The sequence below is a fragment of the Dendrobates tinctorius genome, unplaced genomic scaffold, assembly GCF_039654945.1.
Source record: "Dendrobates tinctorius isolate UK_male_01 unplaced genomic scaffold, ASM3965494v1 ptg000026l, whole genome shotgun sequence".
NCBI lineage: Eukaryota > Metazoa > Chordata > Amphibia > Anura > Dendrobatidae > Dendrobates > Dendrobates tinctorius.
This window is the reverse complement of record NW_027361694.1, coordinates 15,180,750-15,207,274: the sequence shown is the minus strand read 5'-3', so window position 1 is coordinate 15,207,274 and position 26,525 is coordinate 15,180,750. Positions and strand designations below refer to the sequence as shown.

Sequence of the window (26,525 nt, the reverse complement as noted above, 5' to 3'; positions counted from 1 at the left end):
TAGGCTATGTAGTCCTCCGGCTGTGATCGAGGGGCCTAGGGCATCGTAGGAGCCCCCCACGGCTACTGCTAGTTGTGTTGATAGGTTCAGGGGTCTGCAATCCGATAGCTGCCAACTTCTCTGGTTTTCTGGACTTAGCTAGCATTTCTATTTTTGCCTCCTACGGTGACTCAATCATAACATTCTCCCGTACATTGCAATACTCTACGTGAACAGTACTGATTGAGCACACGGTAGGGCCAAAATAGAAGGAACCCCCCACAAGTAACTCCACTTTATAAAATACATCTAGGTATGTGGCGAACGTGTTGAACCCACAGGTGTTCCCAGAATTTTTTAAACATTGGGACTTGAAGCCAAAAAAATAGTTTTTCCGCGAAAATTTTTCAGTAGCCCCTATTTTTTCATTTTAACAAAGGATAACATGTGAAATGAAGCTATAAAATTTGTAATGCAATTTCTCCTGAGTGGCAACACCCCATATTTGGTCGGAAACTTGTTTTTGAATACACAGCCGAGCACTGAAGTGACAGAGCGCCATTTTGGAGTGCAGATTTTGCTGAAATGCCTTGCAGGTTACATGTCATATTAACAGAGTTCCTGAGGTGCCGGAACAGAAGCCCCCAGCAAAAATCACTCCGTTTTACAAACTGCACCCCTCATTAAATCCTTCTAGAGGTGTAGTGAACAAGTTGACACCAAAAGTGTTTTAAAAAATGTTATACCAATCGGCCTTGAAGATAAAAATTACATTTTTTCCATTAGATGTTGCATTTTCCCCAAACTTCTTTTTGTCAATACTTAAATTATTGAGTCCATTTTCTATAATTGTTTTGTAATTTCCCTCAAAACCACAATGCACTGTAGGTAGGAAACGACTGTTTGGGTGCATGACGGGTTTTGGAAGGCAAGTAGCGCTATTTGGCTTTTGCAGTGCAGAGTTACCTGGAATAGTTTGCAGGTGGCATTTGTATAGCCCCCTAAAGTGCCAGAATAGCATCAAATGCCATCCCATTTCAGAAATTGCATCCCCCTGGGAATTCATCTATGGGTGTCTGAGTGTTTTTAGCTTTCAGGTGTTTATCAGAAATAAGCACGCCGAGGATGTTGCAAGTGGGTTTGTCCTGAGACAGTAATTCCATACATGTGGGCCCTAACTGCAGCTTGAGAACGCTGTGAGGCTCAGAATGGAGGGCCATTTGGCGTTTGGAGCTTGGATATTGCTGGATTTCTTTGGGAGGAGCTTTTCAGCTACCAGCAATAAGGCCACCCCCTATCAATTACGGTACACTGTGCTAGGCTGATCGATACTTGTTCCATAGCCGGTATCATGGCATGCAAGCAATGTTACCAATTTAATATTGTGCAATAGAGTCTCATGATGGATCCTAGTGAACTAAGCATGTTAGACATGACAGAGGATTGGAGAGTTAGTTGTTGACCGCCCTTCTATGAGCGGGAGTTATTGAGGACCCCTAGGGCCTGAATATTCCTTACAAGGATTGATCGCCTCTTGGGGTTCTACAGTGCTGCTGGGAAACCTAATACTTCTGAATCCGGATCCACAAAATCGGTGAGAATGTTCCTTCTCTAAACAGCTTTCAGTTGTTCTGGTGATTCATTATGAGTAGTAGATGTGATTAGGGATGTTGCTGTTACTTGGTGAGGGCTGACCACTTTCTGCACCAGTACATACGGTAAGCCAAATTACTAAACATTGGATTTGACTATCATAGAATACAATCAGTCTGAACAGGCTGTTCTGTTTGATGTCATTGCCTGTGTAGGAGGTCTGACCACTATCCGGCCATCACTGTAGCTCATTAACAAACACTCTGTCTATATTGTCATATTTGGTCAGGTAAGCACTTTATATAGGTATTAATGGTTCTATTTAGTTCATCTGTGAAGTAGGGTATGGGGGGTGTTTATGGTACCAGTATGGTTTGATGTTATTTAACCAATCTTTATAGTAAATAGTTTGGGGTTACAAGTATGCCTGCTCTTTGGACTAATATTAATGGTCCTCTTTATGGATAACTACTTACCGTTAACTTGCCTGTATATATTGAGTTCAGGAAAGAGATATATCTTTGTACCCTGTTAGCCAGTAGATAGAAGAATATTTAGAATTCAGAGTCCTCAGTGGTTGATACCATTTAATGGCTAACTGAAAAGATGGTAACAAGTTGCAAGCTTTCGAGACTACGCAGGTCTCTTCATCAGGCTAGACTAATACAAAATCTGAAGGATAACATATTTATACAAAAGACAGCACAGAAATAACCCAATAGCTAAGAGCTATTCCACTTCACATCACTTGTCTTATCTATTGGGTTATTTCTGTGCTGTCGTGTGGCCAGAAAAATACTTTGGGATGTTTTTATGGTTTTCTGAAATTGTCTTGTTTCATTGTACAATTGTTATTACATTTTTGCTATATGTTAAGTTTCTATTGTATTAAACATAGCTTTATATTGAATTCAGTACTCCAATTTTTCTTTGTTAGTTGGATGTTATTTAGGAGTTCACTGAGTACTACAATCGAACATTTATAAAGGCTTTCACTGGAAAGAATAGTAAATGGGTGGGCCATATGTTTTTTTTAACATAATTTGATGTGTGGACATTATTTATGTCTTTGTTTGAGATACCTTTTCTCCTTTTTTTGTTCTTCCTACATTAGACAATAGCAGAGACCAGAAGCTGCTGCAGAGACTGAGTGCTGGAACTATGAATGCTGAGTAAAGCCCAGTTTGTTTTTAGTAACCAGGAGTTTTCCAATACTGGAATATCCCTTTAAATTCACTTACCGTAATTCCACTATGGGACGTAAAAGTTTTATAGCAGGTCTAATACACTGCAATACTTTTGTATTGCTGTTAATTAGGTGTATCATTTTGACAGTAGCAAATGGTCTGCTAGAACCTGCTCATGGCTGGGCATACAAAACCTCAGTAGTATTTGGGAACAGCTCCTGAGCCCACATTATCACAATGATATTTCTGTATTGTGGGAACGCCTTCTTGATTATCTACTTATATAATTGCCTTGTAATGTTTTCAATTCCTGTTCTGTCCATATGTCACCGTATCCAAGAATTCCAAGCGGAGGAAGTTCACTGACCGCCATATTGGGACACCCAAGTGATGGGTGTCTCAATATGAAACTGCTGCTGGTACCAACCTATTGCGCGGTACCACCAGCGGAACACCATCGCACCACACACACACTCTATACGCCGTACGCACCACACTCACACACACACTCATACACTCATACACTCCCACATTCACACTCACATACATACTCACACATTCACTCTCACACACTCACATTCACACTCATTCACACACTCAGACTCAAACACACTCACACTTTCACACTCACATTCACACTCTCACAGTCACACACATCACACAATCACGCACTCTCATACACTTACTCTCACACACTTGCACACTCACACACTCACATTCTCACTCTCACACACGCACACTCTCACACTCACGCAGCCTCTTGCGCGGTACACACTGCGCCTGCGTGAATTCCGCACAGGTGCAGTGAATCATTTGGCTGATCCTGGAGGCAGATGCGCGACGTGTCTATAGGCAGAGGAAGCCGGTCGCATTAAAGGGGCTTTCCCACGAACGAAAGTTCATTTTAAAATTTGTGTCTGACCGTGTACGGAGCATACCACATCTCCTGGGCAGGGGAAGAAGCAAAAGACAATACTGACATTACAGCAGGGGATCACAGAGGATTCATTTTGTGAGGTAAAATATTTCACTGACTTTTTTTTTTTTAAACTCTTTTTATTGAAAGATTCCACAAATTAATACAACAAGCAAATAATAATGCAGTATAGAATTCAGATCAGCATATAATTACCATCCAAAGTAGATATGGAAGCATACTTTCAATAATAGTATAAACAAACAATACAAATAAAGTATCACATTTCTACAAAGCATTGCACCATTAGACCAGCAGGTTCTTTATCAGAATTTGAGTCTGTATTTATTCAGATTATAATAGACACTCTTTCCTAAGATCACTCATAGCATCACTTTCATGGATTTAAGAAGGTATGTTTCAGGGGTTATATCGCAAAATTGATGAGGTTATAGTATCAGGGGCCAGATGTGTCAAGGGTGAGTCACACCATCTCTCCCAAATCCTGTGAAACTTCCGGGGGCACCCTCTATGCTTATATAGTATATTTTTTTGTATGGAATCACATCATTCACTAACTTTTTCCATTGCCAAATTGAAGGAGATTTCCCCCCCATCCATCTCAGTGCTATCAGTTTTCTGGCCATAAATAGAATATTTCTCCAGGAAGTTCTATCATAATGGGTCCATCTTTCCTCATCCACCACACCCAGAATACATAACTCTGGGCAACATTCAATCGGTATTCCAATTATCCGCTCCAAAGTAGCTATCACATCATTCCAGTATCTTTTGATAATTCTGCAGTTCCAAATGAGATGCCAGAAATCCGCACCACCATCCCCACACCTGTGACATTCATCAGATGTCCTTCTACCAAATTTATATAGCCTACTTGGGGTTAAATAGGATTGATGAATATATAATTGAATTAACTTGTTGTTCGCAGCTGGAGATACCACCATATGCGCCACCTTTGCATCCTCCCATTGATCATCTGTAATAGAGGGGATTAAATGCTTCCATTTACCCTCTACAGCTAGTTGAGTGGACGCAATCTTGGAGTTCAACAGGAAGGTATATAGGGAGGATATTACACCTGTGGGCCCTTGAGTCGACAATACTCCTATCAACGGATATTTAGATATTCTAGGAAGCGTGAACTGGTACTGTATGGCGTGTCTCAACTGCAGATATCTATAAATATCCCTATGGGGAATTCCAAACGTCACATGAAATTGTTCAAATGGTAAAAAGATTTGATTTTCGAAAATCTGATTGAGCGACAGTACTCCATATTGCTTCCAGAAATTTGGATCTTGCAAACTCTGAAGATGCAAAAATTCAGAATTATCCCATATTTGAGTCTCCCCCACCTGATCAGTAAACTGTACAATACGCTTACTCTCCCGCCAAACCTGTATTGCAAAATTATGTGCAAACAGCAAGCCCTGGGGTGGTCTGTATGAACCTTCTAGTATTGCCAATGGCGTATGCCCGTCCAAGATATGTATGAGATGAGATTCTGCATTATTGAGTCTTTCTTGAATTAACCAACTTTTTAGGTAACGTAATTGACCAGCTAGATAATATAAGAAGAGATCAGGCACTACATATCCACCCTGTTTTTTAGGTCTCTGTAGGGAGTTAATACTTAATTTAGGTCTGGATGAGCCCCACATAAACGTTGCCATCAAGCTATGCAGTTTCATAAAGAAACCCTTAGGGACCCGAATTGATGTACTGTACGTTCTAGCATATATAAACACTTTGGGAGAATTATCATTTTAATTAATCCAGTCCTACCCACTACGGATAGGGGAAGTTGGGACCATATCTCAAACTTCATCATATCCTCCAGAGGACATATATTATCCCTAAGGTCACCGATCGGGTTTTGATTGATTATGATGCCTAAATATTTAAATTTGGATACTACTTGCAAACCGGATAGCATGGGTACAGTTATGTTATCAAGCATAAAGCTTGTCTGTTCTAGATATAGTGTCTGGAGTCAAATGGGTTTCCTGAAGACATATTATCTGCGCATGCGTTTTACGTATCTGAGAGAACACCATATTCCGCTTCCTAGCACTCCCCAGCCCCCTAATGTTCTATGAGAGGAGTTTAAGTGATGCCATTTAGACCTCGTAAAAAATCTGTACATAGGGTAATATTCATTCCTGAAGTATTCAGCTCCATCGCATACAGAACATTCCCAGACGATAAAGTATAGGCGCAATGCTGGTTTTTAACTAGATTTATAATTAAACTAAAAGTTATTGACCAATAATAGCCATCAAAACAAAACAAGAGATGCCCATGCATTTCTCCGAACTGAAGCATAGGCATAAGAAAAGTCTATCTCCTCCTCCACTCAACCCGAACCACCAATAACAATAGTACCGGATTTAATGCATATCTTAAAATCTGCTTCCCCCAACCCCCTCCCATCCCCAAAAAGAGCATCGCTGGATTTGGTACGGTCTCCCAGTTTTTACTAGACCCAAAGGGTCGCCGAGTTTCCGGACCAGGGAGTAGAACATCAATGCCCCAGTATTGGAAGTCCCTGTCACCTCCCTATAAGCTCCATAGCTTGTATTTACAGTTGTGGCCAAAAGTATTGACACCCCTGCAATTTTGTGAGATAATACTCAGTTTCTTCCTGAAAATGATTGCAAACACAAATTCTTTATTATCTTCATTTAATTTGTCTTAAATGAAAAAACACAAAAAGAATTGTCCTAAAGCCAAATTGGATATAATTCCACACCAAACATAAAAAAGAGGGTGGACAAAAGTATTGGCACTGTTCGAAAAATCAAGTGATGCTTCTCTAATTTGTGTAATTAACAGCACCTGTAACTTACCTGTGGCAGCTAACAGGTGTTGGCAATAACTAAATCACACTTGCAGTCAGTTGACATGGATTAAAGTTGACTCAACCTCTGTCCTGTGTCCTTGTGTGTACCACATTGAGCATGGAGAAAAGAAAGAAGACCAAAGAACTGTCTGAGGACTTGAGAAACCAAATTGTGAGGAAGCATGAGCAATCTCAAGGCTACAAGTCCATCTCCAAAGACCTGAATGTTCCTGTGTCTACCGTGCGCAGTGTCATCAAGAAGTTTAAAGCCCATGGCACTGTGGCTAACCTCCCTAGATGTGGACGGAAAAGAAAAATTGACAAGAGATTTCAACGCAAGATTGTGCGGATGTTGGATAAAGAACCTCGACTAACATCCAAACAAGTTCAAGCTGCCCTGCAGTCCAAGGGTACAACAGTGTCAACCCGTACTATCCGTCGGCGTCTGAATGAAAAGGGACTGTATGGTAGGAGACCCAGGAAGACCCCCACTTCTTACCCCGAGACATAAAAAAGCCAGGCTGGAGTTTGCCAAAATGTACCTGAAAAAGCCTAAAACGTTTTGGAAGAACGTTCTCTGGTCAGATGAGACAAAAGTAGAGCTTTTTGGGCAAAGGCATCAACATAGAGTTTACAGGAGAAAAAAAGAGGCATTCAAAGAAAAAAACACGGTCCCTACAGTCAAACATGGCGGAGGTTCCCTGATGTTTTGGGGTTGCTTTGCTGCCTCTGGCACTGGACTGCTTGACCGTGTGCATGGCATTATGAAGTCTGAAGACTACCAACAAATTTTGCAGCATAATGTAGGGCCCAGTGTGAGAAAGCTGGGTCTCCCTCAGAGGTCATGGGTCTTCCAGCAGGACAATGACCCAAAACACACTTCAAAAAGCACTAGAAAATGGTTTGAGAGAAAGCACTGGAGACTTCTAAGGTGGCCAACAATGAGTCCAGACCTGAATCCCATAGAACACCTGTGGAGAGATCTAAAAATGGCAGTTTGGAGAAGGCACCCTTCTAATATCAGGGACCTGGAGCAGTTTGTCAAAGAAGAATGGTCTTAAATTCCAGCAGAGCATTGTAAGAAACTCATTGATGGTTACCGGAAGCGGTCGGTCGCAGTTATTTTGGCTAAAGGTTGTGCAACCAAGTATTAGGCTGAGGGTGCCAATACTTTTGTCTGGCCCATTTTTGGAGTTTTGTGTGAAATGATCAATGTTTTGCTTTTTGCTTCATTCTCTTTTGTGTTTTTTCATTCTCTTTTGTGTTTTTTCATTTAAGACAAATTAAATGAAGATAATACCAAAGAATTTGTGATTGCAACCATTTTCAGGAAGAAACTGAGTATTATCTGACAAAATTGCAGGGGTGTCAATACTTTTGGCCACAACTGTACCTCCAGTAAGAATAGGGATCCAGGCCTATGTAGAATGGTCACATATCCATTTACTGCCATCCACATCACAATTATTCAGCAGGATAAGATATCCAATCAGAGTGTGGGGGGGGGGGCGTAAAACCGCACCAGACAACCAATACAAAACATCCAATCAGAATTATACATAAACCAATAGTACTAGAAATATTATTGTCAACCATTATAGCAACACAGTGAAGGCACCCGTATAGGTCACCACATTAACATATGTTATCTTTACTACTTATGGCGTTTTTCTCTTTTGGAGATCCACTCCTCCGCCGGGTTCTGAAAGAAGATTACTCTCTCACCATCCACGACCCTAAGCCTGGCTTGGTACGCCATTGAATAAATTACATTAGCACTTTTAAGACGTTTCTTAACCGAAGTAAATGAGGCTCTTCGCTTTTGCAAATCTGCTGAGAAATCTGGGAAAAACATCACAGTGGTGCCGTCATGTTTAATTACTTGGGCCTTTCGTGCGAGTTGCAGGATATAGTCTCTGTCCTTCCAGTTAAGAAATTTGGCCAGCAAGGATCTAGGAGGGGCTCCAGGGGGATTCGGTTTTCCAGATACCCGGTGTGCCCTCTCCACCGCATAGGCAGCAGAAAAGACGGCATCCGGAAACAGAGTACAGATCCATCTCTCCACAAAGTCACTCTGGTTATTTCCCTCAGCCCTTTCCGGCAATCCAACAAAGCGAATATTATTTTGCCTCAGTCTGTTCTCAAGGTCGTCATGCTTTTGTACACACAACTCCATCTTTTGTTCTAGTACTTTAATACGCTCGGGCAAAGGTGCTGTTTGGTCCTCAAGGCTCGAAATTCTATCCTCCGCTTGTTGGATTTTGTCTCCCAGATTTGACATATCATTACAGAGGAGTCCCAGATCTGTTTTAACCTCCTCAATTTTCCCTGTCAGGAAGGCTGTACTGCCCTGGATGGCAGTCATCAATTGTGCAGACACTTGTTTCAGGGTAGGTTCTGTATCCATACACTCCGTTTCTTGTGACATTGATACCTCACCCTGAGCTGATTTATTAGGGGACTTCTGCATGGTCGTTGAATTATTGCCCCTAGCATATGAATTAAGCTTGTCAGCAGCTAATTGTGCCTTGGAGGGGCCCATGACGCCGTCTCAGAAATATGTATCTAATATAAGGAGAAGTCTCGTATGCAATCAGAAAATATGCCGTCAGGAGATAATGGTGGCTGTTCGGACATCAATAGAAGAAGAAACAAAAAGACTCACAAAGTCATTTCTCTATTAACTTCAGTTGTGAAAATATGTGCAACAGTCGCAGTTCTCAAAAGGGGCACTAGGTGGCAGGAGAATGCTGCTTATAGTAAGACAACAAGTCTAATGTCCTCAGTCAGCATCAGGGTACATATTCAAGCCGAAGGGGAAAGGAGCCGGACATTCACTCTGACCTGTAGATCCTCCTTGAAGGCAGACCAGATAACCGCTCCAGGATTTCAATCTGTGGCACTTCAGCCTGTGGTGTTCCATCGCCACAGTCTCAGACGAGATCCAAGATGGCCGCCGTCACTAAGCTCTTTTCCCGCCACCAGCGGTCCAGGTCTCCAGGGCGGCAGAGAGGGTCCGGATCCAGCCTCAGGCCACCACTGCACTCCAGCCCCCTCACCACCTCCAGCTCCCGGGGCAGTGATCTCCAGGCAAGTCACCGGCCGTTTATGTCAGATACCGTGAGGGCTCCAGCGCGTCCAGCACCCCACCTCCTCCACTCCACAACTCCCCTGCTTTCCGGTGCAGAACTCACTGACGGTTTTTAACCAATATTTTACCTCACAAAATGTATCCTCTGGGATCTCCTGCTGTAATGTCAGTATTGTCTTTTGCTTCCTCCCCTGCCCAGGAGCTGTGTTGTGTTCTGTACACGGTCAGATACAGGGGTGAGAGAGACAGAGCACAGGGGGGAGACAGCTCAAACGGGACAGCACATGAAGGGAGAACACAGCACAGGAAGGAGAGACAGCAGACAAGGGGGATAGCACATGGGGTAGACAGGTCAAAGAAGATAGCACAGACATGAGAAGTCAGCACATGGGGAAAGAGAGAGTGGATAGGTGGGTGAGCACATGAGGGGGAGATTCTCAACGCTGCAAAGCCTGCCTCCATCTAGTGGACATATATCTGTCAAATGACATGAAGGCGTTAAAATACACCTGACAACGAAAAGTGGCTTTTTAAAAATAATGTAGTACAGTTCACGAAACTGACATTGAACCATAAAGTGATATTTTTTGATTGTTTGTGGAATTTAATAGTTAAAGGTCTATGGAGATTGGACATTTATGAAATCAGACTTAAAGAGGTTGTCCCCTTTCAGTTAATTATTGTCCAAAGGGGCAATTTGGTATAAAAAGCAAACGTCACTGTACTCGTTTTTCCTGGGTCCACAGGCAAATCTCTGCTCTGCTGCTGTTTCTGATGTGTGTTATTAGCTTCTGTCATTGATGTCAAGTCAACAGCATGTGAGCCCAGCAGCTCTGCCAGTGTAGATGGAGCGCCCACTCAGCAGCTGAGCTTATTTATTGGTTACAGCACCCCACCAGTAGGGTAGCCTAACTTGAAAGCCACAAAGTTAAACCAAAAGCACCAAGTCTTCTATTATATAAAATGTAACAAATTTAAAGGTGTTGTCCATCACTTTTATATTGATGTCCAATCCTTAGGAGACGTCATTAACATCTGATGGTGGAGGTGTGAAACCCTTCCCACTACGATAATTTGTTTCCAGTGGCGGTGACAGCTGGATGTGCTCAATTGTGCAACGGAACTACACAGCTACAAACTAAACAGCTGCTGAAACTGTGCTGTGTAACTGTCACAGGTTTACCGTTACAGGGAGGAGCCAGACGACCGCAGCGTCTGATTTCTCCTACTAGTGCACTGATTAGATGCACTTCACCTTCATATTAAATGGTACATGTTTCTTTTGGCATTGCAGTGGTTAATCTGCTCTGTTGAGCTCTTCTTGAGTGTTTAAGATCCCAGCTGTGCACTGTTAGCCATTCCCATCTCTTATATTATATCTGGTCCCTGGCTAGCATTCACTGTCAGAGTTAGCTTATGCTGCATGTCTGGAGGTTGTTGGTTGCTGTTGTTGGAGATGTTGTTTGGTGGGTTTATCTGTGACTTGCTAGTTTTTGAGTGTGTGATAATTCCCTTTCTTCTACTTTGATTTAACCCCTTCCTTCATTCCCTGGTGCATTCCTATGTGGCATGTGTGAGTATATTTTGAGAAGTTAGTGTTCGACAAGTTGCTGTGCTTGCTACAAATTTCCCTGGGGCTGGATAACCCTTTTAAAATAAACTCTAAAAGCCTTCCACAAAATAAATTGAACAACAAGAATCCATGTGGACAAGTGTATATTAGAACATTGCATTAGTTTAGCATAAAATGCTAATGATTCACCATTTCTGGGGTAGTTGAGAGCTGATTTTTTTTTTTTAGTCTGAGAGGGGCCCAGTAACCACGGCTCTTTCCTAGGCTATTAATATCAGCCCGCAACTGTCTGTTTACCCTTTGCTGGGTAGAATTTATAGGGGGACCCTACGTCATATTTTTTCTGGGGTCCCCCTGTAAACTAGCCAGTAAAGGCTAAGCAAACAGCTGTGAGCTGATGTTAATAGCCTGGGAAGCTTTGGCTATTGTCTCCTTACTAGAATATTAACATCAGCTGTCTGCTTTCTCTCTGCTGGTTATGGGAATTACACTGGAGCCCAAGTCATTTTTTTCAACAAAAAAATGTCAGCATGGGAGCCCACCGATATGGACTTGAAATAGCGCCATGCGCGTCATCGCCGCCAGGTATTGCCGTGTGTGTGCGGAGTTCTGCCAGTTGTTTGGTTACAGCCTATGTAGCTTCATTCTGTGAACACAGGCTGGTGACAGTGTGGGACATCGCTTTAACCCTTGGATAACCGTCGGACCTGGGTTGAGTATATTGGGTTAATTAAATGGTTAAAGAATGTGTCTGTTTTATTCTCAGTGTATGTGTGTTTATTTAATTCTTTACTTAAAGGTTTAGCAATGTGGGTGTCTGGCTGACACACCTTCTTTATTAGACCTAGGGCTTGGTGTCAACCACAGGTGCTGACAATATCCCCTAATCCCATTACCCCGATGTGACTGCACCAGGGCATGGGGAAGACCCTGGGCTAAGTTTCAGAATTTGCACTTCAAATACGCAAATAAGCATGAAAAAGAATTGGTTGAGCAAGGAAATTACATCACAAAGCTTTTTCTTTTTTCAAATATCTTTATTAAACTCCAAAAAGCATTCATTGCTGTACAAAATTGCATAAAAAACGCATGCAACAACACACCACAAGCGCGTCTTATTTCCTTTGCGGTTTTGCTGCTAACAGATTCGTAGCGTTGCAGAAACGTTGCAGAAATTTCTACAATACTCAGTGTGTGCACATAACCTAATTATGATCTTATAAGGAGAATAGCCTGTCACTGCTGAAAATTGGCAATTCAAGTTTATGGGTCTGTGAAAAAATTCGAGTGTGGTCCAATTTTCACGGACTGTCAGACACTTGGACAACACAATGATCAAACTACTGATCAAAGTAATCGGTAATTTTTCTTGTACGTGAAAAAAAACTATTTCAGAATGCGGCTCAGTGGAGTGACATAGCCAAAAAGGAAAAGCGTGGCAGAAACGGAGGAACTCAGAATTTTTACAAGATGATTAACTTTTTTTTATGGGGTAGCAAATGACATGTCCTCTTTTATGATTATTTGTACTCAATCCATCAAATCTGTACTGTTTATTAATGGATAATTCATAGTTTTTTATTGCCTTACTATGGATTTATTTTGTCATTTTAATCCCTACTAACCTATTGAAGTTCTGTCGTAATGATTTTTAATTGTACTCCTCTAGCACCATCTAGTGGTAGCACAGCTTTATTGGTTCCTCTGAATTTTTGGTGCAGCTAATGAATTCTCCTGCAATTAATTTCTTGATCTAATGTGAATAACTTTAGTTTGTCACTCTCTGCCCACAGCCATCAGCTCTTCCATTATGTCTGTTTATATTTTGCGACTTGGAGATGTTTGCAGAATTGGCTCCTGTCAAACTCTCCTACTGCACCAGTATATGCTTTAGTATCCACTTCTTTTCCAATTTCTAATATGTGAGGGTGGACCTCATTTATTCTTATTTGACCAGATTTGTCGACATGTACCACCATATGCCGATCAATTGCTGCTTTCTTTAAAAACATAAAAATAAATAGCAGTAGAGTCAAAAAAGCATCAAAATGCCATTGACCAAGAAGCCTTATTCACTACAGATCTTGGTGTAACGTTGGCTAGTGCTGAGACTCTGAAAAAATGTTTTTTGTCACACTGTGTGTTAAACCAGCCTAAAAGAAAAAGTGTTCCATAACTATGAGAATATCTGCCATTTCCCAGTAAGGCTGTGTTCACACACAGCGTTTTTTTCGCAGTTTTTCACGCGTATTTGCCAAAAAATCCACGGGAATAGCGTGAAAAATAAGCTTCCCATTCATTTCTATACATTTTCCACATTGATGCGTTTTTTACCGCAAAAAAACGCATTGCGGTAAAAACCGCAGCATGCTCTTTAATTTCGCGGATTTTTCCGCGTTTCTGATTATTTCCATGCGTTTAGAAAACTCGCGGAAAAAAAGCATCAAAACCGCGCAAAAATCGCGGTAAAAATGTGCGGTTTTCTGGGAAGGGAGTCAGGTTTTCAAGCAGAAATTTTCTGCCACGTGTGCACTTAGTCAAAGACTGAGTTCACACGTGGCTTTTTTTTGCGTTTCCGCGGCAGTTTTAACCGCGTGATTTTGCCACGAAAACGCGAAAAATAAGCATCCCATGCATTCCTATGGGATTCCGCAATGCTGTGCTAATGCTGCGGTTTTTACCGCGGCGGAATCGCTTTGCGGTAAAAAACGCAGCATGCTCATTAATTTTGCGGAATCGCGGCGATCCCGCACCCATAGGAATGCATTGTTCTGCTTACTTTCCGCATGTGGCTGTGCACACCATGCGAAAAGTAAGCAGAACAATTGCGGATGGTACCCACAGTCCGGAGGAGAGGAGTCTGTCCTCCTGGCTTTGGGTACCATATCCCTGTAAAAAATAGAATCTAAAATAAAAAATATTGTTATTCTCACCTTTCGACGTCCCGCGCAGACTTCCCGCCTCTCTCCACGCTCCCGTTCCCAGTAATCCTTTGCGAAAATGCCCGCGATGACGTCCGTTCTCGCGGGATCGCGAAGTCTCGCGGTCATTCGCGCGACGTCATCGCGAATTACCGTGAGACGTCGCGATCCCGCGAGAACGTACGTCATCGCGGGCATTTTCGCAAAAGGATTACTGGGAACGGAAGCGTGGAGAGAGGCGGGAAGGCTGCGCGGGACGTCGGAAGGTAAGAATAACACCATTTTTTTTTTTTTTTTTTAAATTATTTTTTTCATTTTATCTTTTACTACTGATGCTGCATAGGCGGCCTTAGTAGTAAAAGGTTGGTCACACTTGTCAAACACTATGTTTGACGAGTGTGACTAACCTGTCAATCAGTTCTCCAAGCGATGCTACAGATCGCTTGGAAAACGCTAGCATTTTGCAAGCTAATTACGCTTGCAAAATGCTAGTTTTTCCGTGGGAAAATCGCGGGAATTTAAAATGCGATTTTCCTGCGGAATGGAATTCCGGAGCTCTCGCGGTAATTTCCACGAGAGTTCCGCTACGTGTGAACCCAGCCTAAATGTTCAGCAAGCCATGTTGTCAGTCGTGGCAACATCTACCTGCTGCAGGCCAATGGCTCACAATCTTGTAGCTATCTACTCACCAGGAATGAGCAAAACTTCACCCAGCGTCATGTGCCCAAACTCTTGTCCGGTTAAAGCAAGTCACCACCTACTGTATGCTGCACTTCCAGCTCCACACTAACCCATCTGTTACACAAAATCAGGAGCAGATATAATTTGGACGCTAAGATTCTGAACTCTAAAATGATGCCAAGATCTAACTAACAGGATGTTATGTGCAACAGTGACAGTAAAGTGGTTAAACTCAGGGCCCAAAATGCGAAGATATATGCAGGCAGCTTTTTTCCAGTCCTCCCTACCAAATATCATTAATGACCACAAGCCAGTATGACTTGTGGAGCTTTTGATATGCTGGTAGCGTCTATCAATATGATGCACTGATCTACCAGCCCTTCTGCTTTCTGAGTGGCGCCGCAGGGTACTTGATAAGCAATGGTAGTAAACCATGCCATTTGTTGATAATATCGTGACACTGCTTTATGCTCTGATGTGGCTTTTATAGAGTAGACCAACTATAAAAATTAGATCCCATTCGACCTGATATTTTATTGCTAGAGTGGTGCGTCTAATCTAAGTTTCCTGTCCCTACTCCTATACTCACATGCCGCTGTCTTTACCTTCGATCATTGAGGCTCCCGTCAGTCTACAGCAGTTTGTGACATGCTTGATTGCTCCAGTGCTTGCTGGAACAAAACGGAGGTCACTTTTCAATGCAAGTCTATAAGAGTCTCATTCTTGCTGTTGGAGACTTGAATTGAGCACTTTTGACCATTTTGGACAGAAGTTGCGGTCACAATATGGCATCGCAGGCCAATAAACAGTGAAGATGCCCTTAGGTAAGTATAAGACTATGGTCCAGGACCTCAGATTGGAAGCAATACTCCAGTGCTGAAAAAAAACACAAAAACGCTGGAGTGGTGCTTTAAAGGAAAATCTGGCATTCCAAAAAAAGAAATTTAACGCTATTAGTAGTTAACTTTAGGGAACAAAAATCTTCCCATTCATAAGAACGGGCGTCTTATTTAAAGATGTTTTTAAGATAATAAGGTTGATTGAAAAGAATGACCAGATTACTCAGTTTTTGACAGAAATTGTGAGTTAAAAATCTGAAATGTGCAGAAATTTGTCAGTACTTATCAAATCAAAGCACAGTGGAAACCTGTATGTAGTTCTCAAAAAGTAGTTGTGGCTTTCAAGTTTTGAACTGATATATTATTGAGCAGGTTTTTGCTGTTTTTAAGCTGCAAAATTGTCCCCTGAAGATTCCAAAGGGGAGAAACGTATCGGGATGCACCTAGGTAGAGTGCAGAGCTTCCTTATCATCGCTGGCTGTTGACTTTGTCAGGGCATGAGCAAACCAAGTCTTAGATTATTGTAGCCCATCATAGGGATATGTAGAGCTATTTTCTTGTTCCTCACCTTGGACCGTCTGGAGAATGGTTGAAGATTGTAATACCCCTATGAGTGTCAAATAGATGAGGATGTTCCTTTTAATGCCCTATATATGTTATATATCACCACTGTGGCGATGGTTATAGGTGTAAGGAAGTCTCCTATATGGGAATGTGTTCACCATTGTCACCTTAACTTTATAACTATATAATCTTGATTATTATCTGGTCATTGTATGGTTTGACCAATTTTACCAATTTTTCCTGGACCACCATCAGGATTTGCTCCTTATGATCATTTATACTCTCAATGTCCAATATTGTGTTCAATTGGTCTATTCAGACAGAGTGATAAGTGACTGTGATCAACTGGTGACTTCTAGACGCAACTCCAGGTCTGACCGCCTAGTCTGATCCATCTATATGCTCCTGCATTTAGATCATCCCTGATCCTGTTTTCTGTCAGTTATTTATCTTACCCCAGGGAAAATTTAGCTGCTCTAAATATAACAGGCATAACATCCTGGATGGAGTTTACTGTCACTACAAGACTAGATGACACGTGCCAGGCAGTCCAGCTAATCTGTGTAATCCCGCCCCCCCCACACATTGGCAGGCAGGCTGTAACAACCCAGCTGGCATCACTGCATGGCCTCCCATCCCCCGCACACCAACTTACTCACTGCTCCAGTTCATGCTGTGATTTCTATCTGCTGCCAGCCCCATGCTCTGTGCCTCTTGCTTCCTGTCTGCTCAGTGCATGCTTCCTGGCTGTGTGCATAGGGGGGCGGCGCCGGCACTCTGATTCTTATGGAATCAGTGTGCACCTGCCTAATATGCTCCCGGCCAATCGTCAAGAGGTCTCTGGTATTTAGGGCAGCTCCACCCAGTGAACCCTGCCTGTGCAATGTCCTATCTCAGTTAGTGTCTTGCTGCTGAGCTGCCAGGCCTTGTTCTTTGTTTCGCTTTCTCTGGAGGCTTTATTCCTAGCTTTGCACTTGTCTGGTTGCCCTCCAGGAGGCAGAATATCCTGTTCTCTGTGTCTTTGTTCTAGCCTTGTCTTATACCTATCTTGCTGCCCTCCAGGAGGCAGAATATCCTGGTTTCTGTGCTATTGCTCCTAGCCTTGCCTTGTACCTGTTCAGAACTCTGTCCTACCTCTGTATATCAGTCTCCTTGTCTTTGGCTTCTGTCCCTGCTGTGTCTTTCCTTGTGACCTCTCTGTCTGCTTGTGCTTCACACTCTTGCGGCTCTGCTTGTGCTCCGCACTCTTGTGGCTCTGCCTGTGCTCCGCACTCTTGTGGCTCTCCCTGTGCTCCGTACTCTTGCGGCTCTGCCTGTGCTCTGCACTCTTGCGGTTCTGCCCGTGCTCCGCACTCTTGCAAAACTGCCTGCTCTGTACTCTTGCAGCTCTGCCTGTGCTCCACACTCTTGCGGCTCTGCCCGTACTCCGCACTCTTTCGACTCTGCCTGCTCTGTACTCTTGCGGCTCTGCCTGTGCTCCGTACTCTTGCAGTTCTGCTTTGTTCTGGTTCTACTGCTGCTCTACAGCTCTTCTCCGCAACCTTGCGGTTCTCCTGTGTGAACAGGTCCAAACCTATTCATTCATACTCCTTTTCTTCCTGCCTGTACCTGCACCTGCTTTTGCTTTGTGAATAGGTCTCTACCTGTACGTCTATACACTATTCCTTCCTTTCTGTGTCAGTACCTGCATCCGCTGTGTGAACAGGTCTCCGCCTGTTCCTCCATACACCATTCCTTCCTGTCTGTACCAGTACCTGCACCCGCTGTGTGAACAGGACCCTACCTATTCCACACACCACGCCTGCCTGCCCTGTGTCTCAGCTGTGCCGGCCTGCCCTGTGTCTCAGCCGTGCCTGTCTGCTCTGTGTCTCAACCTTGCCTGCTGCCTGCCCTGTGTCTCAACCGTGCCTGCCTGCCTTGTCTCGACCGTGCCCGCCTGCCCTGTGTCTCGACCGTGCCCGCCTGCCCTGTGTCTCAGCCGTGCCCGCCTGCCCTGTGTCTCAGCCGTGCCCGCCTGCCCTGTGTCTCAGCCGTGCCCGCCTGCCCTGTGTCTCAGCCGTTCCCGCCTGCCCTGTGTCTCAGCCGTGCCCGCCTGCCCTGTGTCTCAGCCGTGCCCGCCTGCCCTGTGTCTCAGCCGTGCCCGCCTGCCCTGTGTCTCAGCCGTGCCCGCCTGCCCTGTGTCTCAGCCGTGCCCGCCTGCCCTGTGTCTCAGCCGTGCCCACCTGTCCTGTGTCTCAGCCGTGCCCACCTGCCCTGTGTCTCAGCCGTGCCCGTCTGCCAGTGTCTCAGCCGTGTACATCTGCTACTCATGCCTGTCGCCCGTACTGTCTCCCCAAGTGGGATCTGCAGCCACAGCTATACACCACCCTGGAGTGGCACCTGGCAGCTGCCTGCCTCACAAGCCTGACCTCACCATCAGAGGCTCCAGTGAAAACCAAGGCAGCTGTCTTAGTCACGCCCCTTCCAGGTTAGTCTGGTTTGTGACACACTGGGGCCACAACCCCCTTTCTCACACTCACCAGTCAAGGCGTGAGTGTGACACAGGCATAGTCCTTCACAAAGAATGGGCCTCACGTCATGCACGCAGGTGGCGCACATCATTTGTGGACCCACTGTGACACAGGGCCAGGCTTGCTTAGGAGGGGCATAGCTAAGTGGCTACTTAGTGTTTACTGGAACTCCTGATGATGGAGTCAAGCTAGAGCTGCAGGTAGCTGCCAAATACCACTCCTAGGCAGTCCCCGGTACTGCAGCTGCTTACTGCAAGGGTCAAGTACACGGACACAGACTGGATTCGTAACTAGCAGACAGAATTCAGGTACTGCAGGTGCAGTTTCAGGGTTCAGATATCCTGAGTGGCTACAGGGTTCAGGTTGCGCAGATGCGGCTTCAGGTTCAGGCAACACGGAGCGGGATAGCGGGTTCAGGCACTGGCCACACACATACCAAGGAGGCAGGTTCAGGCAGTGGCCACACACGGACAAGGGATTCAGATTCAGGCACTAGACACACATGGACCAGGGGAGCAGGTTCAGGCTCTGGCCACATACAGAGCAGGAATTTGGGTTCAGGCACTGGCCACACATGGAGCAGGGAAGCAGGTTTGGGCACTGGTCACACACGGACCAGGGGATCGTATTCAAGACCTGGCCACACAGGGACCTAACAACTCATTAGATCACAACTAACTAATGAATCAATGTTGCTTAGGCACCTCCCTATTGGGGAGGATGCCTTTTATACAAAATGCCTCCAGCTATTGGCTGGGACATCTTAGCAGTTGTATGTGCTTCCCCTTAAAGAAAATGGGAGAGTGCGTGCGTGTGCACTAGGCAACCACACGGCCAGGGCCGTTGTTATGTTATCCGCATATACCTCTAGACAGAATAATGGCCCCACATAGACCTCTTTACAGAATAATGGCTTCACATGGTCCTCCATACAGAAGGATGGGTTCCACATAGTCCTCCAAACAGTATACTAGGCTCCACATTGCCTTCCATACAGTATAATGGGCTCCACATAGTCCTCCATACAGTATAAGGGGCCCCACATAGTCCTCCATACAGAATAATGGCCACACCTAGTCCTTCTTACAGTATAATGGGCCCCACAAACTCTTCCATACAGTATAATGGGCCCACATAGTCCTCCATACAGTATAATGTGCTCCATTTAGTCCTCCATAGAGTATAATGAGCCTCACAGTCCTCCTTACAGTATAATGGGCCCGACATAGTCCTCCATACAGTATAATGTGCCCCACATAGTCAACAATAGAGTATAATGGCCCCACATAATCCTCCATACAGAATTGCCCCACATAGTCCTCCATACAGAATAATGCCCCCACATAGTTCTCCATACAGTGTAAAGGGCCCCACAGTCATCCATACAAAATAATGGCCCCACATAGTCCTCTATACACTATAATGAACCCCATATAAAACCTCTCCCTGTTACCCTGCTGCTCTGGTCTTGGCAGCATGCTCTGTGAAGCTCTTCACTGCTCTGCACAGCAAGCATGAAATAGTGATGTTATCTCGACATCAGACAGAGTGGGAGAATGATGGGGAGGGAGCAGACATCTTCCTTCTTCCATTATTGCTTTCACCTGCACAAGCATCCAGGATGCCAATACAGTTGAAAATGCAATGCCAAATATAATTGAGCATCATCACCCTGCAGGCCACATATGCCATTGAAGAACTTGCAATAACATTGGTAGTTTTTTTGGACATAAATCCAATGACCAACTGCTCCTGACTCTGCTAGTTCTGTTCCCCCTCTTTCTTTAAGTGTTAACGTGGCCATACATATTTTAATGTCAAACAAATTTATCTTTTGCATATACAGTAGGCGTGTTTAGACTTTCCCTTGAAGGCTGATGTCAGGGAAGAAACAAGAATCCTGTTATTAGATTTGATGTCCAACCCTTTTGATCTCAGGGCAAAGATACCAATGGTAAAGATGTTTACCAATGCTTACTCCCCTCTCTATACAAAACAATGTACAGTTAGCCTAGTGTGCACATGTAGGGTACGGCTGGGAAAAATAGCTTGTTTGGCTGACAACTGTGTAGAATGTATGGTTAGCTTTAGAGATGGTAGCAGCAATGGGTAGGAGCTTGTAATGTCTGATCAGAATTTGCAGAGGGGGGAAAGCATCCACGTTTTCAGGGTTGGCTGTACTATACCACAGTACAGAGAGGGAGGAAATGCTCGTCTGAAGGAGTCGTGACCCACACATGGTGCATAAAGGGGAAAGATAGCAGATGATTTAAATGAACGAAGGAGTAAAGGTTGTAAGTTGAAATTTGGTTTAGTTAAAAAAAAAAAAGTTAGACTATGTAAAAAGTTGAAGGGATCAATAGCATTGAAAAGATTTAATTTTCAATTAGTTGATTAGTAGACCATCAAGTACCGTAGATGTAGTATTTGGTTGACACAGCTTTAGGACAGTAAAATACGCCCTAGTCAACAAGTTTCTTATTCCCCTTTTTTTGTTAACTAAAGAATGCTTTGTTACCATGTACTGAGAATTTCAAACAAAACATTCTGCCCAGGTAACAGGAAGGGCCCTGCTCTGTGGTTTGCAGATTAGCTCATCTCTCTGTGCTGCTTTACTGGAAGATTGTGAAACAGTGTCTATGTAGTAATGATTGTATGTTAGATAAATTGTGTTATTGTGTAAATTTAAAGCTAAATTATTTTAAAAACTTCACTTTTCCTACAATAAACACCCTTTACATGGATAAAAACTATTTAGATAAGTTTTTGTTATTGTTTATCTTGCTCAGCTGTGTATTATAGCTCATCTCTTACCATATTTACAATACACACATAATGAATAGGCCTCTTCTCCATGAGATTGGTGTCGGAAACTTTGATATCAGAGTGGCTCTATTATCATGATGTTAAAGGTGTTGTCTGGTGTAAATTGATATGTCTGCAGTCACTCTGTGTGATCGCAAACTTATGAATCCCCCCAGCGCACTCATTATGCGCTGTGAGGATTCATTGGTTGCTAACCCGGAACCAGAGAGCATGTATTAGTTATACATACTCCTGGCCATGGCCCGTCTAGTGGGCCTGGCCTCTCTCCATACACTTGTATAGAGCGAGACCACTCTCCATCTCTCCACACACAAGTCTATGGAAGCAAGGCCGCGACCACTGGTCAGGAATATGTATAACTTATACATAGCCTCTGGTCCCAGGTCAGATACCAATGAATCCTTGCAGTGCACATAGTGATTGCAGACTTATCGATTTGGATCAGGGAACCCCTTTAAAATGAGCCTTTTATGAGTCCAGCTGTAGAATAAAATTGCTCATAAGTCCAATTGTATTCAGTCTTCCCCAATCCAGCCTGACTGACAGCTGCAGGCTGTACTGTGCAACATCTCGGCAGCAGGAAAGACTGAGGAGCTGTCAATCAGGCTAGGTGGGCAGAGACTGAGCTAAATATCAGGATTATACAGCGAATTCAAAATGAATTCTCAAAGTAAATACATAATTCTTATGAGCTCTAAAAGATTTATTTAAAGTATTATTAATAAAATCATCAAGGGTATTCTGCTGATTACTAGGGGACTGACCACTGGGACCTCAAGTAATTCCTAAGATGGGGCTATGGAGCCCTGTCTTGATTAAAGGGGGAATATGCATTCAGTTGGGGACTTGTACTGTACCTGGGCCATTGGTGTCCCTAACTGATATGTCCCTGCTATTTTTATATTCTCCTGGGTGATTTTTCTCTAATTCCTATTTGCTATATACTTAGTATGTATCATTACGGCATCATGCTTCTCCTTTGTGCATGCATTACATAGCACGGCAATCTAATAGGTAATCCAAGATCTCCTACCTTTTTTATGTCTTCTAGTGACTGTTTTTATCCCACGTGTGTGTTTTTAGACTTTTATTTAAGATATATTTTTATGTTATTTCATAAATTCTTATATTTTATGAAATTTCCAATTAGAATGCATTATGTTTTTATTTTTGTATGTGTTTTGAGTTGTATAATTCAGTGAGGTTTGGTGAGGTGATGTTTCTAGGAATCTACATTTCACATGAAGCAGAGCTGTATCTGTGCCTTGGCTCACACACTCCCACTCTCAATACTCGCCCATTCCACCTACAGAGCACCATCCTACCATCGTAAGATTCCTATACAGGCTCGAGATGGTTAAATCACTGAACACACAGTCACTACACCCACTTTACATAATATGTGCTATCCTGACAGCGTCCTGCAATCAGTAATGTTACAGGTGCTGACACTAATATCACATAGGCTTAGATTACTGTAATGGAGAAATGAGTCATATCAGGTATTCATTTATTATAATGTAATGTAGCACTCTGGAAAGCCCAGCCCTCTCTACTCAGGCCAAAGTCACAAGTTGATAAAATTACTTATTTTGTGTGGCGCATGAAATACCTCTGTGCTCTCCTTGCTCTCCTTCCTTGTTCACCTCCCCAGTCACTGTAAACTTGACTAGAATCTCAGGCCATGCCCACATGGCATCACAGATCAGAATAGCTAAGCCATTGAAAGCACAGACAGGAAATCTCTGTGCTTGCTATGGACTGCAGCAGGAAGTAAAGGAGCTGGATGTCACATCACCACATGCAACAGCTTAGAACCGGACCAGAATTTTAACAGACTATAATATATGGAGTTTCAACATTTATGAAGAATAGTGTTCCTATTTAAAGAAATATTATTATCATAAAATCTTGCTTGAAACCTAGGGTCTAAAGTCTGTTGTTGGTCAACAGTCCCCAAAGTTGGAGTTTTAATATAGCATAATACCATCCATAACAATATGACAAGCCCAGCATTGTATAAAATATGCCACAGCAACCGATCAGTGGCTGCAGCACTCATGTGTATGGCCAGAATAGGATTGTACTGGTATGTACTGACACATGACTTCTGCAGGTGAGCTTGGCCAAAAGAGGTACTGGTGTGGTCCCAGGAAGAACAGGGAAAGGAAAGTCAAGTATCAGTAGGTGAATTCATCTTACAGATTTTGATTTTATTAACAGGAGTGCACAAGCCGTTAAAAGGCAAATAATTTCATTATCCTATACAAAATATATGCTATGTATGTACATATTCAAGGATCCCGATTCACTCGAAAAAGATGTAAAGGTTTGTCCAAGCTTGGCCACATCCTTCTGTTCTATGGATTCAAAAATCATGATCTATCACCAGTTTAGCCGTTCATCATGTAGTCAGGTTAGAAGTGTTCTGGCCAATAATTTCTTAGACTAGACAAGACAGTTCATGTTTATTATTGCAAATTGACCCAAGCCCACCATATGTTTTATCTGGTCGTATTTACCAGCATAAATTACTTTCCATCGTTCTGTATGTGTACCTGCTGCATGCATTGTGTTTTCAAGCTTCATTAAGCAGTAGAGCAAGTGCCTAACCATGCTAAATTACCTGTAGTCTCACATACCTTCAGAATTACAAATATTTTCTCATAAGAGAAATCCTAGAACAAGGCCTATTTGTTTTGTCTGAAACTTGACATTGTGCTGGTTATGTTCTAGGAACTTGTTTTTACGGTATAAGCACAACCCACATGATCTGAGACCAGGACTTGAAGAAACACTACGACCAGTAATGCCGCTAGATGGCTGCTCCTGCCTCTTTCCTTTCCATGGATATCCTCGAGAATTTTTATTTCTGCCTCATGAAATATTTTCATTGGCTTCGGTGTACATTGACTATATATTTGCATATATACAATCCAATTATTTGTTGGTGGATAGTGCCCCAAGCAATGAAGAAACTACTATTCCAATGGTTTAAAGGGTAAATTGTAGCTTCCTTCAAAGGGTCCAACAAAAATCCAAAAATATATCTCCTTCCATTTACTGCTTAGCGGGAACAGACATTCAGTTTTTTTGTCCCAAATGTGTTATTTATGAATGGAGTGATTTGCTTTATGGTTTAATGGCATGCTTTGTACTGTTTGGCTTTCTGTGAGGTCACGCGAGCTTTCGTCAGCTGCTGGCCTTGTGGCACTGGAAGAGGTAATGCTGGCTTGCCGTCTTAATATTTTCAGAATCTGATTTTTGTAGCCTTTGCATGCACAGAAGTATATGAGGGGATCTAGGCAACAGTTTAAGTTCATCAGGCTTACGGTGATATGAAGGACCATTTGAAATAGCTTTTGCTCATCGCAGTCTGGCTCATAAATCAGTTTTTTGATCATATGCTGGGTAATAGCTACATGGTATGGTGTAAAGCAAATTAGGAACACCACAATCACTAAAATGATTGTGTTAGTAGCTTTTCTGTTGGTGCCAGTTTTTTCCGACAGTGGGTTTTGCTTTGTAGTTTGGCAGAGTTTAATACTTATTTGAGAATAGCAATACAACATTATTATTAGAGGAACATAGTATCCAATAAAGCATGCTCCAAGAAGCATATATGGCAAATGTTGTATCTGTTCAAAATTTGGGTACTCCATACATGTTGTTCTCCCAGTGGGCTCCCAGCGAGACATTGTCTGTAGAAGAAGTGGGAATGTCTGGAAGAAGACAACCAACCAAACGACAATGCAGATGATCTTGGCAAACTTCACTCTCCTTATTTTGTTGTAACGATGCGGATGCACCACTGCAAAGAAACGGTCGATGCTCAAACAAGTCATGAAGTTTACTCCGGCATAAGTATTAATGTACAGAAAAAGTGCAGTTATTCGACAAAGTGGTTCTCCCAAGGTCCAGTTAAAACCCCTCGAATAGTACACGATCCTGAAAGGGGAGACAATGGCAAAGCAGATGTCTGAAATGACCAGGTTTCTTGAATAGAGTGTAGTAGAGTTAAGCTTCCGCCTGTTTTTGTGGATGACAAACATAGCCAAGATGTTTCCAAGCAATCCAAATAGGAAAATCGTGCTGTAAAAAATTGGCAACCAAATTCTTGCTGTATTTTGGTGGTAATAGAGGTCACACGTAACATTGGTTATGTTGTTCATTTTGATGGTCGACAAGTCTGGAAAAAAAAGTGTTTGTTTTTATTGTTATTATTGAAATGTCAAAGTTTCTACGAACTGCAATTTATGATAACTAGATAATAGTACTTCTGAGTAGACTTTAATGCAATAACAAATCTGAATATTGTAAATATGTAATATTATATATATGTAATATGATAATGATACAACTTTTGAATATGAAGTCATAAGCTTAAAAGAGTTACCCCACAAAGACATTTCTCTCCTATCAACAGGATAAGTGATAAATATTTCATCATGTGGGGCGGGATTTATGGGATTGCCATTCATCATGAGAACAGTGGAGCCCATTGAACAGCGACGTTATCTTGCTAGAGAAATAAAATCCTCAAAGATGGTGCCGGTGGTGGGAGCCATGTTCAAATGGATTTTTTTTTTTTTTAAATATTGAGAGAACCTCAAACATATTAATTATATACACAGCACATATGCTCATGAGGAGAACATAATTTTACCTCTATATAAGTCACTAGTGCGACCACACTTAGAATACTGTGTACAGTTCTGGTCTCTGGTGTATAAGAAAGACATAGCTGAACTGGAGCGGGTGCAGAGAAGAGCGACCAAGGTTATTAGGGAACTAGGGGGTCTGCAATACCAAGACAGGTTATTACACTTGGGGTTATTTAGTTTGGAGAATCGAAGGCTTCGGAGTGATCTTATTACAATGTATAAATATATGCGGGGACAGTACAAAGACCTTTCTAATGATCTTTTTACTCTCAGACCTGTGACGGGGACAAGGGGGCATCCTCTACGTCTGGAGGAAAG

At 42.9% G+C, this 26,525-nt stretch overlaps 2 protein-coding genes across 5 annotated transcripts in view; one reads left to right on the top strand and one right to left on the bottom strand.

The window, feature by feature from the left end:
* The window catches only part of UBAC2 (UBA domain containing 2), a 273,789-nt gene that overhangs the window by 64,758 nt on the left and 182,506 nt on the right, over window positions 1-26,525 (top strand). The window lies entirely within an intron of this gene.
* Window positions 23,736-26,525, bottom strand: part of LOC141084683 (G-protein coupled receptor 183-like) — a 41,079-nt gene continuing 38,289 nt past the window's right edge. For both annotated transcript variants that reach the window (XM_073569524.1, XM_073569523.1), the window contains one exon: window positions 23,736-25,732. In XM_073569524.1, coding sequence (XP_073425625.1) covers window positions 24,651-25,715 — 1,065 coding nt within the window. In that variant the 5' untranslated portion in view covers window positions 25,716-25,732 and the 3' untranslated portion in view covers window positions 23,736-24,650. The remainder of the gene's footprint in view (window positions 25,733-26,525) is intronic.